At 42.0% G+C, this 19,197-nt stretch overlaps 1 protein-coding gene across 14 annotated transcripts in view; it reads right to left on the minus strand.

Annotated features, from left to right (window-relative positions):
* Positions 1-19,197, minus strand: part of CELF4 (CUGBP Elav-like family member 4) — a 1,612,756-nt gene that overhangs the window by 98,177 nt on the left and 1,495,382 nt on the right. For 8 of the 14 annotated variants that reach the window (XM_082261567.1, XM_082261559.1, XM_082261565.1 and 5 more), the window contains one exon: positions 13,508-13,651. In XM_082261567.1, coding sequence (XP_082117693.1) covers positions 13,508-13,651 — 144 coding nt within the window. The remainder of the gene's footprint in view (positions 1-13,507; positions 13,652-19,197) is intronic. The other 6 variants (XM_082261568.1, XM_082261569.1, XM_082261563.1 and 3 more) reach the window with 1 other exon arrangement.

Consider the following 19,197-nt stretch of genomic DNA (forward strand, 5'->3'; position numbering starts at 1 on the left):
TCCAGTTCCAACATGACTGCGCACCAGTGCACAAAGCAAGGTCCATAAAGACATGGATGAGCGAGTTTGGGGTGGAGGAATGTGACTGGCCTGCACAGAGTCCTGACCTCAACCCAATAGAACACCTTTGGGATGAAATAGAGCGGAGACTTCGAGCCAGGCCTTCTCCCCAACATCAGTGCCTGACCTCACAAATGCACTTCTGGAAGAATGGTCAAACATTCCCAAAGACACTCCTAAACCTTGTGGACAGCCTTCCCAGAAGAGTTGAAGCTGTTATAGCTGCAAATGGTGGGCCAACTCAATATTGAACCCTACGGACTAAGACTGGGATGCCATTAAAGTTCATGTGGGTGTAAAGGCAGGCGTCCCAATACTTTTGGTAATATAGTGTATGTGGGAGAATAAGCAGTCGCCATGAACATATCTAGCTGAGTGTACTCTAATGTTTGATGCGGACGATGCAGTTCTGGTTTTCCATGCATGTTAAACCTACAAATATTGTTGCTTTAATGCCCCCTGTTTATAAAAATTTGATGTAAAAATAAAATTAGTTTGACCACCTGCCATTGTGCATGCATCAAGCTACAAGGTGTACTCAGCTTATGCACAGGCACACTGTATGTCTAAATGTTTGTGTACTCATAACCATCACACCTATAAAAGCTATAATAGTTGGCACTATACAAATTCTGTATAATAATAAGTCATTTACCAGCACATTCCTTTTCTAAATGAACACAGTGAACACTCACTCACTGTGTTCATTATGAAGCATAGTAAACTGTAGTAGGGAACCTCTCACAATGAGCACAGCAGGGGTGCAAACCTGGTTAACTCAGAGCAGAGATGGCGGTGACCCCTCATAATGGGCACAGCAGGTGTACAGACCGAGAAACTCAGCACAGGGATGGTGGAACCCTTCATAATAGGCACAGCAGGGGTACAGACCTGGGGACTTAGCACAGTGATGGTGGGAAACTGCCATTCCACTCCCTGACAGCGAGGTGTGAGGTTGCTGGTTCCTTAGCTCGTGGGCTTCCAGAAGCCAGGGGCTAGAGTTGCTTCTCTGCCCCAGGAAGGATGCTGGATCCTGGGGAGGACCCTGGCGGGGGCCCCCTGCATGGGCCTCAGCCTATGGAAGACATGGAGCTCGGCCCAAGGAGGGGTGAATCCCTGCCTACCTTTAGACGGAGGACTGTTGAAAAGCTGAGGCGGATTGAGAAAGAGGAGGAGAAATTGGCAACTTTGAAAGTAGAATTTAAAAAGAAAAAGTTGTATTGTGCCAAACTGTACAGTAAGAAGAGACCGGCTCTGAGGCCTGAGTTGAAGGACTTGGAGCAAGCTTTGAGGAAGCAGAAAGAGTTGGTGAGCTCTCTGAAGGAAAGCTGTGAAGCACTTCAGGAGAAATACAGGAATGAGGAACGTTTCAGCCGTATGAGGAGAGGAGCCGTTTCCAGCATGGAGAGTGACCCAGTCAGTGAGGAGATTCAGGTACCGACAGAGTCAGCAGAGAGTGAGAAAGTGGGCCCGGAGGATGAGCCCAGCTCTTCAACACCTCAAACATCTGCTGAGCCCCCAATGGCGGAGGCCTCTGTCTCCCTCCCTCTGCAGCAGCAATGTGGAACATCTGAGCAGGAGGTTGAGGGGGGTACTGGCATGTTGGAGTTCGTCGCTGAGCTGGAATCCCCTCTGGATGGAAGAAAGTTCAATTTTTCTGCAGATTCCCCAGATGAGGAGATGGATACCGTTCCTCGTCCTATGAAAGAGAGACCTGTGGAGAGAGGAAGATTCACCATAAAGCCTGCAACAACCAGGAGGAAGTTTGATCCCGCCATTAACCATGACACTGCAGAGGTAACACAGCAAGCAGGTACAGTGTGTGTGCAAGGTGGTGATGTGAACTTTATTAATGACAATGTGCTTGCTGAGGGTTGTAGTGCTATGGGCTGTCAGCCCACACCCATAGACAAAGTGCAGCATGCAGTGCAACCTGATGCACCTGCTGAAAAAATTCCACTTTTAAATGCAAGTGGTGAGAAAACTGGAAAAAACTGTGAGCTTCTGGTTGAAGAGTCTGCAGAGAGGAGCACCACGGACATTGCAGAGGCTTTGCCTGGACCAAATACAGTGGCTGTTCCTGAGCATGGTGGAGGAGATGCTGGGAGCAGTAGTACTATAACTTTTTTGGAGTCTGCAGTAGACAAGGCTGTGATTGAACCCAGGAAAGCAGCTGAGTGCTCAGAGAAGGGGGAGGGGGTGGGTCTTGTCTCTCCTGCTCCAAAGACTGCAAGGGTTGATTCAGGCTCCTTGTCATCAGGTGTGGTTGTGTCTAAAGACAATGCTGTAATTGCTGATGTTTCTGGGAGGAAAACCTATGCTGGTGCTGCTGAAGGGTTTGGGAGGGGGCTGCAAGCAGGGAAGGAGCATGGAAATGTTTTATCTTCCTCATTATTTAAAAGGAGGAATGTGGTACAGCTCCGATGGGAAGGCGAAGGTATTCCGCCATATAGGAGAGCTGTGGTTGATAAGATTCTGCAGATGGGCTTTAAACCTGCAGATATCTTTGCCCTGATCAGTCCGACCGGCTCCTATGAGTACGATTTGTCCTTTGTCCGTCCGGAGTCTTTGGACATATTTTGGGAGAAATATGAACATGTGTGTAGGAGCCTGCCGGACTGGAAAGGGCTCATCCCCAAAGTTGTGTCACGTCAGCCACTTATTAAAATGGTGACGATTCTTGTGCGTAATGAGTCCATACCGCAAGGGGATTTATCTGTATGGCTGAGGAGATATGGAGACATCCTGAGCCCCTTACACAAAATTATGGATGATCGAGGAATATGGACGGGGGGATGGTCTGTGCAGCTAAAACTAAGAGTCATTGACAATGTCATCCAGCATCTGCCATCCTCAGCTTTCCTGGGGAGGGACAGACTGACCATATTCTATCCAGGCCAGCCAAAGCTGTGCAATAAGTGTGGGGATAAAGGGCACTTTGCATCCTCCTGTCCAGTAATGAAATGCTCTCTGTGTCAGGATTTAGGGCATTTGGCAAAAGATTGCAATATTATAGGGTGCAACTTGTGCAATGCAGTTGGGCATCCTTATAGCCAGTGTCCTGAGGCAGTACACAACCAGCCTGAGCTCATGAGAGAGTTTTTCCGTCTGGACATGGAGGATGCTCAGAGCTCAGCAGCTAGGGTGCCTGCGATTCCCTCCGAGACTGTACCAATACCCAGTGTGTCAGTGTCTTCCCAGTCTGTGGTGCCCCAGTCTGTGCCAATGCCCAGTGTGTCAGTGTCTTCCCAGTCTGTGGTGCCCCAGTCTGTGCCAATGCCCAGTGTGTCAGTGTCTTCCCAGTCTGTATCTAAGGTATCGGTTACTAAGAATGTGTCCAATCCTTCTGTGTCTATGTCTTCCAAAATTGCAGAGGCGGCAAGAGGTGCTGAGGCAGGGGCATCAAGTACAGTGCCAGTCCCCTCCCCTAGACATTGCAGGGCTTCTATTAGGGACCATGGGGTGCAGAGGAGTGGGGAGAATGGTGAAGAGGCTGGCCTGGTGGTAGATCAGGTAAGGGAGAGTGGGGGTGAAGGGGAGGGTGAGAGTGGGGAAACTGTTATTTCCAATTTGTCCAAGGGGGATGTGGAATGGTTGGAGGAGAAAAGAAAGAAGGGCAAAAGAAGGAAAAAAAAGTGTTCAGCTACCCACAGTCCTGAGGTTTTGCCTTTGACAAATAAGTTTGGGGTCCTGTCAGATGATGATGATGAATGGGACTTGTTGAGCACAGAATCTTCCATGGAGGATGAGTCGCAGGGTGCACTGAAGCGCACTGGTTCTCCAGGGGGAGAGAGTAGTCAGGCTAAGAAACGGCTGCCTCAATTATCCGTTAAAAGTGGCAACCAATAATGTTATCAGCTGAAAATCAGTCCTAAAATATAATTTTTGATTAAAGGCTCCATGCATGGTGAAGTTTCTTAGTCTGGCTCTCTCGTAGGGTTTATGCTGTGTGCAATTTGGTTTATTTATTATGTTCTTGTTTTGTATAGTTATATTCAATTATTTTGTAAATATGTTATTTATAATTTATTTATTATGGTTTTATTGTATATAAGTTGATTGTTTGTAAGAATTTCCAATAAACAAAATTAACCCCTCATAATGGGCACAGCAGGTAAACAGACCCAAAACTCAGCACAGGGATAGTGGGGACCTCTCACAATGAGCACAGACCTGGGAACTCAGCACAGGGACGTTGGGAATCCCTCAAAATGGTTACAGGAGGTGTACAGGCCCAATAACTCAGCACAGGAATGGTGGGAAGCCCTCATAATGGGCACAGAAGGGGTGCAGAGCTGGTTAACTCAGAGCAGGAATGGTGGGAAGCCCTCATAAATGGGCACAGCAGGTGTACAGACCTGGGAACTAAGCACAGGGATGGTGGGAACCCCCCATAATGGGCACAGCAGGTGTACAGACCTGGGGACTGAGCACAGGGTGGCAGAAACCCCTCATAATAGCCACAGCAGGTGTACAGACCCGGGAACTCAGCACAGGGGTGGAGGGAACCCCTCATAATGGGCACAGCAGGTGTACAGACCTGGGAATTCAGAAGAGGGATGGTGGGAGCCCCTCATAATGGGCACAGCAGGTAAACAGACCCAAAACTCAGCACAGAGATGGTGGGAACCTCTCACAATGAGCACAGAAGGGGTGCAGACCTGGTCAAATCAGACAGGAATGGTGGAGACTCTCATAATGGGCACACTAGGTGTACAGACCTGAGAACTCAGCACAGGGATGGTGGGTATCCCTCATAATGGGCACACTAGGTGTACAGACCTGGGAACTGAGCACAGGGATGGTGGAAACCCCTCATAATGGGCACAGCAGGTGTACAGACCTGGGAACTCAGCACAGGGATGGTGGGAAACCCTCATAATGGGCACAGCAGCTGTACAGACCTGAGAACTCGGTACAGGGATGGTGGCAAAAAACATATTAGGCACAGCAGATGTGCAGACCCAGGAACTCTGTGCTAGGGTAGTTGGAACCCCCCTCATAATAGACACAACAGGTGTGAAGAATCGAGAACTCAACACAAAGATTTCACCAAAAGAATCCATGAGAGACAGGAAAAACTGTTGGGTGGGGGGGGGGGTAATCTCAGTACCATCCACCACATAATCATCATTCCTGGGTGGAATGACCCTTTAAGCAAAAAGTATTGTAAGTTTTCCTTTACTGACTGTTGGCTTTTTATGTGGTGATTTTTGTAGCACTTAGTAGAGTTCTTTGTCAATGGAAGGGAAGAACTCACACCGGCACAAACCTTACCTATACCGCCACTGATTTATTTGGTTCTATAGTGTTATATATTGCAACTTAGTGAACCAAACCGGCCAACTTGAAAGCAACTGTGCCACTTAACAGATCAATAAAATGCTGATCAGCGACCGTGTCAGACCAGTTCTGGCAACTTTTCCAGTGTGGAGATATTTTATTACAAGTCACAGGTAGACATTATTATTGTTATAAGGCTTTTGTAGAGGGTCAATACAGAGCCTAGGGTAGATGCACAATGTTATACCAATGTGAAAAGAGGAAAGGTATGGTGGAGCTGCCTACAGGTAAATACAATATGTGAAAATCTTATATGCAAATATATCTCTTGACATGTGAATAAAATGTCCAATGTGACCATATATAAATATGATATGTAAAAATAAATAAATTATAAATAGATAAAGTGCAAATAAATACAATAAACCTAGTGTTACTAGATAATAAATACAAACTCCAGCGCTAAAAATTATAACAGAACATACATTGATATCATCCTCCAGAAAATTATATATATATATGTATATATATATATATATATATATATATATATATATAATATATATAACATATATTAATATCATCCAATAATCCCAATATTGTGCAAAGTGCAAGTAATACAATATTGGGACTATTGGATGATATTAATTTAGTTTCTTATTTAAAAAAAAACAAAAAAAAAAAAATATATATATATATATATTTAGAATATATAATAATTAAGTAAAAACAGTGTGTGTGTATAATATATATATATATATATATATTTTTTTTTTTTTTTAAATAAGAAACTAAATTAATATCATCCAATAGTCCCAATATTGTATTACTTGCACTTTGCACAATATTGGGATTATTGGATGATATTAATATATTTATATATATATATATATATATATATATATATATATATATATATATATATATATATATAATTTTCTGGAGGATGATATCAATTTATGATCGGTTATAATTTTTAGCACTGAAGTTTGTATTTATTATCTAGTAACACTAGGTTTATTGTATTTATTTGCACTTTATCTATTTATAATTTATTTATTTTTATAAATAAATACAGACTCCAGTGCTAAAAATTCTAACCGATCGTAAATTGATATCATCCTCCAGAAAACTATATATATATATATATAAATAAATAATTAAATAAAAAAAAAAACTAAATTAATATCATCCAATAATCCCAATATTGTGCAAAGTGCAAGTAATACAATATTGGGACTATTGGATAATATTAATTTAGTTTCTTATTTAAAAAAAAAAATAAAAAAAATAATATATATATATATATATATATATATATATATATATATATATTTAGAATATATAATAATTAAGTAAAAACAGTGTGTGTGTATAATATATATATATATATATATATTTTTTTTTTTTTTTAATAAGAAACTAAATTAATATCATCCAATAGTCCCAATATTGTATTACTTGCACTTTGCAGAATATTGGGATTATTGGATGATATCAATTTAGTTTTTTATTCAACTATATATATATATATATATATATAACATTTTCTGGAGGATGATATCAATTTATGATCGGTTATAATTTTTAGCACTAAAGTTTGTATTTATTATCTAGTAACACTAGGTTTATTGTATTTATTTGCCCTTTATCTATTTATAATTTATTAATTTTTATAAATAAATACAGACTCCAGTGCTAAAAATTATAACCGATCGTAAATTGATATCATCCTCCAGAAAACTATATATATATATATATATATATATATATATATATATATATATACAGAGGCGTAACTAGAACCTTCAGGGCCCTGATGCAAGAAACCATGAAGGGCCCCCCAGACCCCTGGCCGGGGCCCTTCCCTTCAAGCCCGGGGCTCTTCCCACTAATCCTGGGGCTCTTTAATCTCATTGCATGGCCTTTTATTATGGTCCCGCATCAGGATCCTTTCACAAGTTCTGCAGTGGGCCCCCTTCCTGCAATCTTGGGGCCTCCCCACAGTGGTGAAATGCCAGGGTCCGGTCGCAAGTGTGACCTTTGAGATCCTAGAAGTTCACCCACTGGTTTGCTACCGGGCCCCCTGGAGCATGGGGCCCGGTAGCGATTGCAACCCCTGCAACCCCTGTAGTTACGCCCCTGTATATATATATATATATATATATATATATATATATATATATATATATATATGTATATAAAATTAAAAAACTAACTTAATATCATCCAATAATCCCAATATTGTGCAGAGTACAAATAATATAATATTGGGACTATTGGATGATGTAATTTAGCTTTTTATTTAATTATATATATATATGTATGTATAATTTTCTGGAGGATGATATCAATTTATGATCTGTTATAAATTTTAGCACTGGAGTTTGCATTTATTATCTAGTAACACTAGGTTTATTGTATTTATTTGCACTTTATCTATTTATAATTTATTTATTTTTACATATCTTATTTATATACGGTCACATTGGACATTTTATTCACATGTCATGAGATATTTTGCATATAAGATTTTTCACATATGTTGTATTTACCTTTAGGCAGCGCCACCATACCTTTCCTTTTTTCACATTACTATACCCTTTTGGAGTATTTCAGGTAGGCAGCAGCCTTTATATTTCCGAGATATCCTAGCACGGAATCCATATTTATTTCTGGATCTTAGACCAATGTTATCACTCCTGCCCTTTACTACCGTATACAACACTTCAGCCATACATTGGGTTAGGATCAGGGAGCACCAAAATTAAAGTTTATACAAAGACTAAAAGTTTCAAAGTAAGGAATGGTGAGAACCCCTGTCAGGTCTTTATTGCTTTCTGTGTCCCTGCTGGGCAGATTCACCCTCTCTTTTTGTCCTGGTGACCATTGTCCCTGGGACAGAAAGTTAAATGGGAATTTCAAAATATTATTCGTCACCAGAAGAAAATCTTCCATTAGGGATGCCTGTTCTGGAGACGACTAGTAGGAGGGATCCCTTTGTTTTTGAGTGATCTGGTCCACAGAAAAAGCCGGCACAACAGTATGTAAACATATAGGGTCATCCTTTATTACAAAATAGATGAATACAACCAAATAACCATCCAACGCGTTTCGGCCATTAGGCCTTAAGCAGTTAAGGACCGCCCTATAGATTTACTACTACAGGGTGGCCTTCTTGAGCAGAATCCCGTATATATGTATATGTATATATATATATATATATATATATATATATATATATATATATATATATATATATATAATGTGATTCTGCAATTCCGCATAGGGGGCACATGCGGGTGCCTCTTCTGCTGTGATTATGCACAGCAGTAGCCGATCTGGGGGTGTCGGGCACTGGATGTCCGCCGGCACCTGCCGATCGCTGGGCAGAGACACAGAACAGAGCTCTGCCTATGTAAACAGGGCAGAGCTACGTTCCGAAGGGGGGGTGGGGGCAAGAGATGAATTTTGTGTTCCTACAAAGCAGGGAATAAAAGCCATCACCTTCCCTAGTAGAAGCAGCACACACAGTCCAGTAAAACACTGGCTAGGCACACAATTAAAGGGATTGTAAAGGCAGAAGTTTTTTCTTTTAATTTAATGCATTCTATGATTTAAGATAAAAAAAAAAAAAAAACCTTCTGTGTGCAGCAGCCTTCCTCAGCTCCCTTAATACTTACCTGAACCCATCTACATCGAGCAATGTTGCAGGAGTTTCTCAGCTGCACGGGACTCCCCTCCTCATTGGCTGAGACAGCAATACGGCGCGTTTGGCTGCCGTTGCTGTCAATCAAAGTCAGTCAGCCAATCAGGAGAGAGAGGGGCGGGATCAGGTCATGGCTCCGTGTCTGAATGGACACAGGGAGCTGTGACTTGGGTGACCCAATAGCAAGCTGCTTGCTGTAGGGGCACTCAACTGGAGGGAGGGGCTAGGAGCATGGAGGAGGGACCCGAGAAGAGGAGGATCCGGGCCACTCTGTGCAAAACCAACTGCACAGAGGAGGTAAGTATAACATAAAAAAAAAAAAAAAAAAGGAGACTTTACAATCACTTTAACCCTTTGATCACCCAAGATGTTAACCCCTTCCCAGCCAGTGTCATTAGTACAGTGACAGTGCATACTTTTAGCACTGATCACTGTATTAGTGTTACTGGTTCCCGCAAGGTGTCAGTTAGTGTCCGACTGTCCCCTGCAATGTTGCAGTTTCACTATAGGTCACTTGATTACTAGTATGACAAAAAAATTAAAAAACATTTAATATTCCAGTATATATCCCATAGTTTGTAGACACTATAACTTTTGTGCAAACCAATCAATATACGCTTATTGGGTTTTTTTTTTTTTTTTAACCAAAAAAATGTAACAGAATACATATTGGCCTAATTTTATAAAAACAATATAGATTTTTTTTTCCAATTTTTTTATTGGATATGTTTTAAAGCAGAAAGTAAAAAAAAAAATATTGTTTTTTTTCCCCAAAATGTTGTCTTTTTGTGTTTATAATGCAAAAAAAAAAACACAGAGGTGATCAAATACCACCAATAGAAAGCTCTGTTTGTGGGAAAAAAATTATATAAATGTTATATGGGTACAGCGTTGCATGACCGCTCAATTGTCACTTAAAGTATTGCAGTGCTTTATTGCAAATAATGGCCTGGTCATAAAGGCTGGGAATAAATCTTCCAGAGAGCAAATGGCTAATCATGGCCAAAATAAGTGCCTAATGGCCGAAACGCGTTGGGTGGTATTCAGCTGTATTCCATTATTTTGTAATAAATGCAATATGCTGACAGGGGTGCCGGCTATTTTTTTTTTTTGTGGACTGCGTAGCTCTGGAGCTTATCTGAGCCCTTCTAGCCTAAGCACCTGCTACTTGAAGCTGTGGATTGAAGAGGAGGGTGCAGCACTGACTCGCCTGTTTCAGATCTGTTATTACTTCCTGCTTTGTCTCTGGACAGGAAGTGACAGAAAAATGTCCCCAATGGGACACAAACAGCAACGTATTTACACTTTTGTGTTGTGATGATGCACGCATTCCTGCAATGCATGGCAATGCACCTGCTCTAGGTGTGGTGTGTTGTGGTTCTATTCATTGTGAATCCAATGCATTGTACATATAATGTGCATTGACACTTGTTAAAAATCAGTATTTTTTGCTAGAAAATTACTTAGAACCCCAAACATTATGTATATATATATATAGATACAGTATATAGATACAGTATATATATATATATATATATATATATATATATATATATATATATATATGTGTGTGTATATATATATATATATTTATATATATATATATGTGTGTATATATATATTTATATATATATGTGTGTATATATATATTTATATATATATATATATATATATATGTGTGTATGTATATATATATATTTATATATATATATATATATATATATATATATATATATATATATATGTGTGTATATATATATATATGTATATGTATATATATGTATATATATATATATAAAAAAAAAAAAATATATATATATATATATATATATATATTTAGCAGAGACTCTAGAGAATAAAATGGCGTTCGTTGCAATATTTTATGTCACAATGTATTTGCGCAGCGGTCTTTCAAGCGCAATTTTTTGGAAAGAAATACACTTTCATGAATTAAAAAAAAAAAAAAAAAAAAACAGTAAAGTTAGCCCAATATTTTAAAATGTGAAATATAATGTTACGCCGAGTTAATAGATACCTAACATGTCATGCTTTAAAATTGCGCACCCTTGTGGAATTGCGACAAACTATGGTGCTTAGGCGACGCTATAAAAAACTGAAACTATAACCAGTAAACTATAACCTACAGAGGAGGTCTAGAATTACGTATGCGACTTACGTATGTGGGATGGGGCGCTTAACTTTGTTCTTTTTTTTTTACATAGTCCCTTTTTTTTCTCTTTTCTTTTTCAATTTTGAATTGGTCGCATTGAAAATGTTAGATTTTTTTTTTTTTTTTTATTCGAATGCGGCAAAATGAACAAACACAAGAAATATCTTCATCAAATGATTACAATGACTCTTTAAATCATCTTTGGCTTACAAAAAAAAAAGCATTATTTCCAAATGGTCCTCTAATAACACACACAGTCTTTGATTTCAGAAATATGTTTACAGTTCGAATTCGACTGGAATTCGATATAAAATTAAATTTGAATATTTGAAATTTGGACAAACTGCACATGTCTATTCTATGGGAATGGAGGAGGAGGAGTGAGTAGACATGATGTGCATGAGGAAAACATTGGTTTCCTTTTGTTTAGATTCGTTAATCTACTGTATTTATTTAGTTTTGTTAAATTTGGTTGATTCGTTCAATTAGTATTCTGGATTCGTATTCGGAATTCATTTGATGTCTTTTTAGAATCTTCTTCGAATTTACAGTTTTTTTTTTTCAATTCAAATCATTCGAATTAATACATTTGAAATCAGTCGAATCGAAAACTTTAGATTTTTTTTCGATTACAAAATGAACAAACAAAAGAAAAATCTTCATCAAATGATTACAACGACAATCTTTGGCTTAACAAAAACAGGATTCTTTCGAAATGGTACTCTAATAAAAAAATAAAAAAATCTAATTAGTGTATATTGATTGGTTTTGGGTTAAGTTATAGTGTCTACAAACTAAGGGAAACATTTATGTCATTTTTATTTATTTTTTTATTTTACTGGTAATGGCGGCGATCAGCAATTTTTAGCGGGACTGCGACATTGCCGTGGACAGATCGGACCCCCTAACTGACATTTTTTACACTTTTGGGGGGACCAGTGACATTACTACAGTAATCAGTGCTAAAAATATGCACTGTTACTGTAATAATGACACTGGCAGGGAAGGGGTTAACACCAGGGGCGATCAAAGGGTTAAATGTGTGCCTAGGGGGTGCTTTCTATCTGTGGGGGGATGGGCTTGCTGGATGAACTCAGAGATCTGTGTTCCTAAATAGGAGGAATACAGGATCCCTGTGTTCATCACTGACTGAACAGCGGTGTGCCATGTTCACTTTGGCAGACCGCTGTTCTATCTCCATGGGGAGCGATCGCTAGTGCTCGGTGGACATGGCATCCGCCAGACCCGCTGATTGGCTCCCCCTCTAGCCAATCGGTGCATGCGCGCACCTCCAGCGTTGCGCGTGTGCCCACTACTATCTGCTACACATCCTACAGACCTGCTGATTGGCTCCACTTCTAGCCAATCGTGCCTCCGGCATTGTGCGCGTGCCCCCACTAGCTGTTACACATCCTACAGACCTGCTGATTGGCTTCCCTTCTAGCCAATTGTCCCGTACGCATGCCTCCGGCGTTGCGCGCGTGCCCCATTAGCTGTTACACATCCTACAGACCTGCTGATTGGCTCCCCTTCTAGCCAATCGTGCCATGCGCGTGCCCCCACTAGCTGCTGCAGAAAACGGCGTACAGGGACGTCGTTTCGCATACCAGAGCCGACCTGCTGCAGTATAACTATGGCGGCCGGTCGTCAATTGCCCAATATGTTAATTTCAAATTGTCATTAGCTCCATCTAGTGGTCATAATGTATTTTTTTTTTCCTGAAACAGCTCAATCAAGAAAACACTGCAATATGGCCACTAGATGGAGCTAAAATCAACCTATTAAGCAAAATACGGTGAGAATTCATTATGGCTGGGAGAAATGCTTATGGCATTCGTCCAACCATTTTTTTTTTTTTTATAAACAGGCCCTGGGCCATGATTGCATTACCATCCATTTTTAACCACATCTGTGCAATAAACATGGGCAGCTGACCCTCAGCAAAAAAAAAAAAAAAAAAAAATTGCTTAAGGGTGGATGAATGGGCACATCCGGCGTTACCCACGATGACACACATGGGAAAACGCATCCACAGGTGTGAATGGGCCCTTAATATCTCCCCCCTTATGCAAATAATAAAACAAATAACCTATTGATTACATTTGGATATTGCTTCTGAAGCGTACAAAGACAAAGCATAAGGCTAAAAGGGGAGAAGAAAAAAAATAAAAATGATTCAAATAAAATCAAGCAGTCTAACAGGTGAGTGTTTAGAGAGAAAGAAAAAAAAATCCCTTTTATTTTTATTCCGGGATGAAGCTAATTATTTTGTTATCTTTACCCACCAAAGCATTTACTTTGGTTTGTCGCCCGATCCACAAACACTTTCGAGGAGATGACATTACCGAAAGGCAGGAACATCTGCATGAGCTCGGCGTCCCCAAATTCCTGGGGCAGATGGTAGATAAACAGGTTGCAGCCTTCGGGTCCTAAAAACAAGGAAAAGAAATGTTATAGAGGACGGCGGGGATAGAAAACTCAGCAGCAAAATAAATACTGCAAAAGAGTTATTATTACAAAACATAATACAATAAAAAGTATAAAGTATATATTATTTGGCATCAATACTTTTCTTTTTGGACCTTAACCACTTCAATACCGGCAATTTCACCCCCTTCCTGCCCAGGCCAATTTTCAGCTTTCAGCGCTCTCATACTTTGAATGACAATTACGCGGTCATGCTACACTGTACCCATATGACATTTTATCATTGTTTTCACACAAATAGAGCTTTCTTTTGGTGGTATTTAATCACCGCTGGATTTTTAATTACCTACTAAAAAGAAAGAAAAAAGGGAGAAAATTTTGGAAAAACAAAAAGTTTCTTATTTTCTGTCAGTACATTTTGAAAATAAGTAATGTCTCTCCTTCACTGATGGGCACGCATGAGGCAGCACTGATGGGCACTGATAGGCTGCACTGATGAGTACTGATGAGGTGGCACTGATGAGGTGGCACTGATAAGTAGGTACTAATATGCCGCACTGATGGGCACTGATAGGCGGCACTCATGAGAACTGATAGACAGCACTGATGGGCACTGATAGGCTGCACTGATGAGTACTGATGAGGTGGCCCTGATGAGGTGGCACTGATAAGGAGGTACTAATATGCTGCACTGATGGGCACTGATAGGTGGCACTCATGAGAACTGATAGAAAGCACTGATGGGCACTGATAGGCTGCACTGATGGGCACTGATAGGCTGCACTGATGAGTACTGATGAGGTGGCACTGATAAGGAGGTACTAATATGCTGCACTGATGGGCACTGATAGGCGGCACTCATGAGCACTGATAGACAGCACTGATGGGCACTGAGAGGTGGCACTAATGGGCACTGATAGGCGGCACTGACGGGCGACACTGATGGGCACTGACAGGCAGCACTGATGAGCACAGAGGCGTGGCACTAATGGGCACTGACGGACGACACTGATGGGCACTGATGGGCAGCACGGATGAGCACTGACGGAGGGCACTGATGGGCAGCACAGATGAGCAGGCACTGATGGGCACTGCCTGGCAGCACTATGGGCACTGATTGTGGGCACTGATGGTGGGCACTGTTTTTTTACTTTTTTGTAATCAGGGCACTGATGATCAGTGCCCTGATTACCTGTCCTGTACTCCCCTTTGAGGAGGAGCCATTGATCGGCTCTCCTCGCCACACATTCTGACAGTGTGAGGTGAGGAGAGCCGATAAACAGCACTTCTTCATTGTACGGCTGTGATTGGACACAGCCAATCACATGGGTAAAGAGCCACATCATTGGCTCTTTACCAAGATCGGGGTGGCGCCATGTCCTAGCAACGCACTGCGCGCCCCAGTAGTCACGTGAGAGAGGCCGTTCTGGGGCGCCGTCATATGATGTCATCCCAGAACCAGAGCCGCACCGCTCCGCCGTAATGTGACAGTGGGCAGGCGGCAAGCGGTTAAAGAGTGTGCTGAGATTTTTGTCCTGCAATACTACGTGTATATTCGCTCTGTAGGAACATGAGCAAAATCAAATGTTATTAGGCTATATTTTTCTCCGGGTCGAATGTTATTCATTTATACAGAATAGAGTGAATTAGGAAAATACAGCATAATGTCCACTAGATGTAGCTGACGATCATAGGATTGGATTCACCAGAGATAGTATAAATAATAGACTTATTTTAAAGAGATGCTGCTGCTAAAGTGTATTTCCACTTTTGAAGTTAAAATTGAGAACCCCCCCCCCCCCCCACTATATGTTTGTTATGTGTTCCTATTTACACATCATTCTTAAAAATAATTTGTGCTATGTATATGAGAATATTTAAAAACCATAAAGTAGGTGTTTCCCCAATTTGGCTTCAGAAGTGGAAATACACTCTAAGGCACATATATGGTAACGACAATAACTCTTTAAAGCTTCCAGGCAAAAAAAAAAAAAAATGAAATATGCAGCAGAAATGGGTATTTGCTATTCTGCCCAGCCAGTCTTGTGATCCCTTTTGTGCCAAACACAACCTCCACTGCAGCAGCCAAGTCCTCAACCTCCACTGCAGCAGCTTCTAAGCTTGTTCAAGGACACCCCCCCCAGCTTGCTGATTGGACAGTGAAGAAGCAGCAGCACATTGATGCATAGGCATGTGCAGAACGGAAACATTTGTTTCGTTCCGTATAGATTCGTTATGTTACTAAATGTGTTTTGTTGATTTGTTTTAGGTCTTTTAGACCCTCAATGTCTCCTCTGCCCTCCAATGCAGCTTTTAAAGAACAGATTGTGTTTGAATAGCTGCATCCTCGACTATGCTAGGAATGACAGCTGTGACCCAAGGAAGTGACATAATACATGTCACTTCTGGGGTCTTTAGTCACAGGAAGGATTGAGGAACCGATGTTCCTCAAATTCCTCCTGCTCTCGATGTAAAAGCAGTTTCCCAAGCTCCTGGGCTCCCTGGAGGAACAGGAGAGCCCGGGAACAACCGCAGGTGCCATCGGCGGGGTCAGGGTGGGGGTTGGATGTTGGGGTCATTAGTCACAGGACGGATCGGGGAATGGATGTTCCTCCTGCTCCCACTGTACAAGCAGTTTCTCAGGCTCCCTGGAGGAACAGGAGAGCCCGGGAACAACCGCAGGTGCCATTGGCAGGGTCGGGGAGGCGGTTGGATGTTGGGTCATTAGTCACAGGATGGATCAGAAAATGGATGCTCCTCCTGTTTTCACTGAACAAGCAACAACCGCAGGTGCCATCAGCGGGGTGGGGTTGGATGTTGGGGTCATTAGTCACAGGAATGATCAGGGAATGAATGTTTCATAAGTTCCTCCTGCTCTCACTGTATAAGCAGTTTCCCGAGGTCCCTGGCTCTCGGAAGGAAAGGGAGAGCCCGGGAACAACCGAAGGTGCCATCAGTGGAGTCGGGAGGGGGTTGGATGTTGGGGCCATTAATCACAGGACAGATCAGGGAATGGATGTTCCTCAAATTCCTCCTCTTTTCACTGTACAAGCAACAACCGCAGATGCCATCAGTGGGGTGGGGTAGGGGTTGGGGTTCGATGTTGGGGTCATTAGTCACAGGAGGGATCAGGGGATGGATCTTCCTCCTGCTCTCACTGTACAAGCAGTTTCCCGGGCTCCCTGGAGGAACAGAGCCTGGGACCAACTGTAGGTGCCACCGGTGTGGTGGGGGAGTGGTTGGGTTTGGAAGTTGGGGTGATTGGTCACATGAGGGATTGGGGAATGGATATTCCTCAAGATCATCCTGCTGTTATTGTACAAACAACTTCCAGAGGTCCAAGTAGGAGGAAAAGAAGAGCATGGGAACAAATGCAATACCACCAGTGGGGTGAGGGAGGGGTTAGGGTTGGATGTTGGGGTCATTAGTCACAGAAAGGATCGGGGAATGGATTTTCTTAAGTTCCTCCTATTCTCACTGTACAAGCAGTTTCCAGCAGTGTTAATTTTGGCAGCAAATTTCAATTTAGTTTTAGTCTTAGTCTTAGGACTAAAATGGCATTTTAGTTTTAGTCCTATTTTAGTCTTCTGCAAGTGTTTTAGTTTTAGTCGTATTTAGTCGACTAAAACTCCAGTATATTTTAGTCGACTAAAACGCCCTACATTTTAGTCGACTAAAACTCATTTTAGTCATCTATAATGGAATGGGTGTAGTTCAATTGTAATTTGTAATGCATTATTTAAGCATTTCTCTACAATTTCCAAACTCATTATATACTACTGCTGGTCCTGGAGTGAAAAATCTAATATGTTATTATTTATGCTTTGAGCATGCACTAGTGTTAATTTTTGGCAGCAAATTTCGATTTAGTTTTAGTTATAGTCTTTTGACTAAAATGCCATTTTAGTTTTAGTCATATTTTAGTCTTAAGACTAAAATGCCATTTTAGTTGTAGTCGTATTTTAGTCATCTGAATTGTGTTAGTCGACGAAAACGTTTTAGTCGGTTTTAGTCGACGAAATTAACACTGGTTTCCAGAGGTCCCTGGCTCCCTGAAGGAACAAGGGAGCCCAGGAACAACCAAAGTTGCCATCGGTGGAGTCGGGGAGAGGGTTGGATGTTGGGGCCATTAATCACAGGACAGATCAGGGAATGGATGTTCCTCAAATTCCTCCTCTTTTCACTGTACAAGCAACAACCGCAGATGCCATCAGCGGGGTGGGGTAGGGGTTGGGGTTCGATGTTGGGGTCATTAGTCACAGGAGGGATCAGGGAAAGGATCTTCCTCCTGCTCTCACTGTACAAGTAGTTTCCCGGGCTCCCTGGAGGAACAGAGCCTGGGACCAACTGTAGGTGCCACCGTTGTGGTGGGGGAGGGGTTGGGTTTGGAAGTTGGGGTGATTGGTCACAGGAGGGATTGAGAAATGGATATTCCTCAAGATCATCGTGCTGTTATTGTACAAACAACTTCCCGAGGTCCAAGCAGGAGGAAAAGAAGAGCATGGGAACAAATGCAGTACCACCCGTGGGGTGAGGGAGGGGTTAGGGTTGGATGTTGGGGTCATTAGTCACAGAAAGGATCGGGGAATGGCTGTTTCTTAAGTTCCTCCTATTCTCATTGTACAAGCAGTTTCCAGAGGTCCCAGGCTCCCTGGAGGAACAGGAGAGCTCAGGAAAAACTGCAGTACCACCAGTGGGGTGAGGGAGGGGTTAGGGTTGGATGTTGGGGTTATTAGTGACAGAAAGGATCGGGGAATGGCTGTTCCTGAAGTTCCTCCTATTCTCACTGTACAAGCAGTTTCCAGAGGTCCCAGGCTCCCTGGAGGAACAGGAGAGCTCGGGAAAAACTGCAGTACCACCGCCGGGGTGAGGGAGGGGTTAGGGTTGGATGTTAGGGTCATTAGTCACAGAAATGATTGGGGAATGGATGTTCCTTAAGTTCCTCCTGCTCTCACTGTAAAAGGAGTTTCCAGAGGTCCCAGGCTCCCTGGAGGAACAGGAGAGCTCGGGAACAACCAAAGTTGCCATCGGTGGAGTCGGGGAGGGGTCGAGTTTGGATCTTGGGGTCATTAATCACAGGAGGGATCGAGGAATGGATGTTCTCTAAGTTCCTCCTCCTCTCACTGTACAAAGTTTCCCATGGTCCCGGGCTCCCAGGAGGAACAGGAGAGCCTGGGAACCACCACAAGTGCCACCACTTGGGGGGGAGGGGGTCCTGCATTCCAAGTGTCCAGGCCTAGAGCTCAATCGAAAGACCAGATCCTTGGTTACACCCACCATGCCTAAGGATTTCCTTTAGCATGACCCTCTCTACTTTCCAATCTTTACTTCTACTTTCTAACTCTTCTCTTCTAAATAAATGTTAAAACCTTCACCATGAGCAGAGGTTGTTGATTTCGTCATCAATTTGGAAACTGCTCGCCGCATTCAGATACACCTACAATTTATGGGGGGCCTGTAGCTGTAAAGGAAAGTGGGGAAGGCAGATTTGGGACTGTCCCAACCAAATGCGGGATGGTCAGGAGCAACATGAATTTGTGGGAGGACA

Source organism: Pelophylax lessonae (assembly GCF_965119305.1).
Source record: "Pelophylax lessonae genome assembly, chromosome: 1".
NCBI classification, from domain to species: Eukaryota; Metazoa; Chordata; class Amphibia; order Anura; family Ranidae; genus Pelophylax; species Pelophylax lessonae.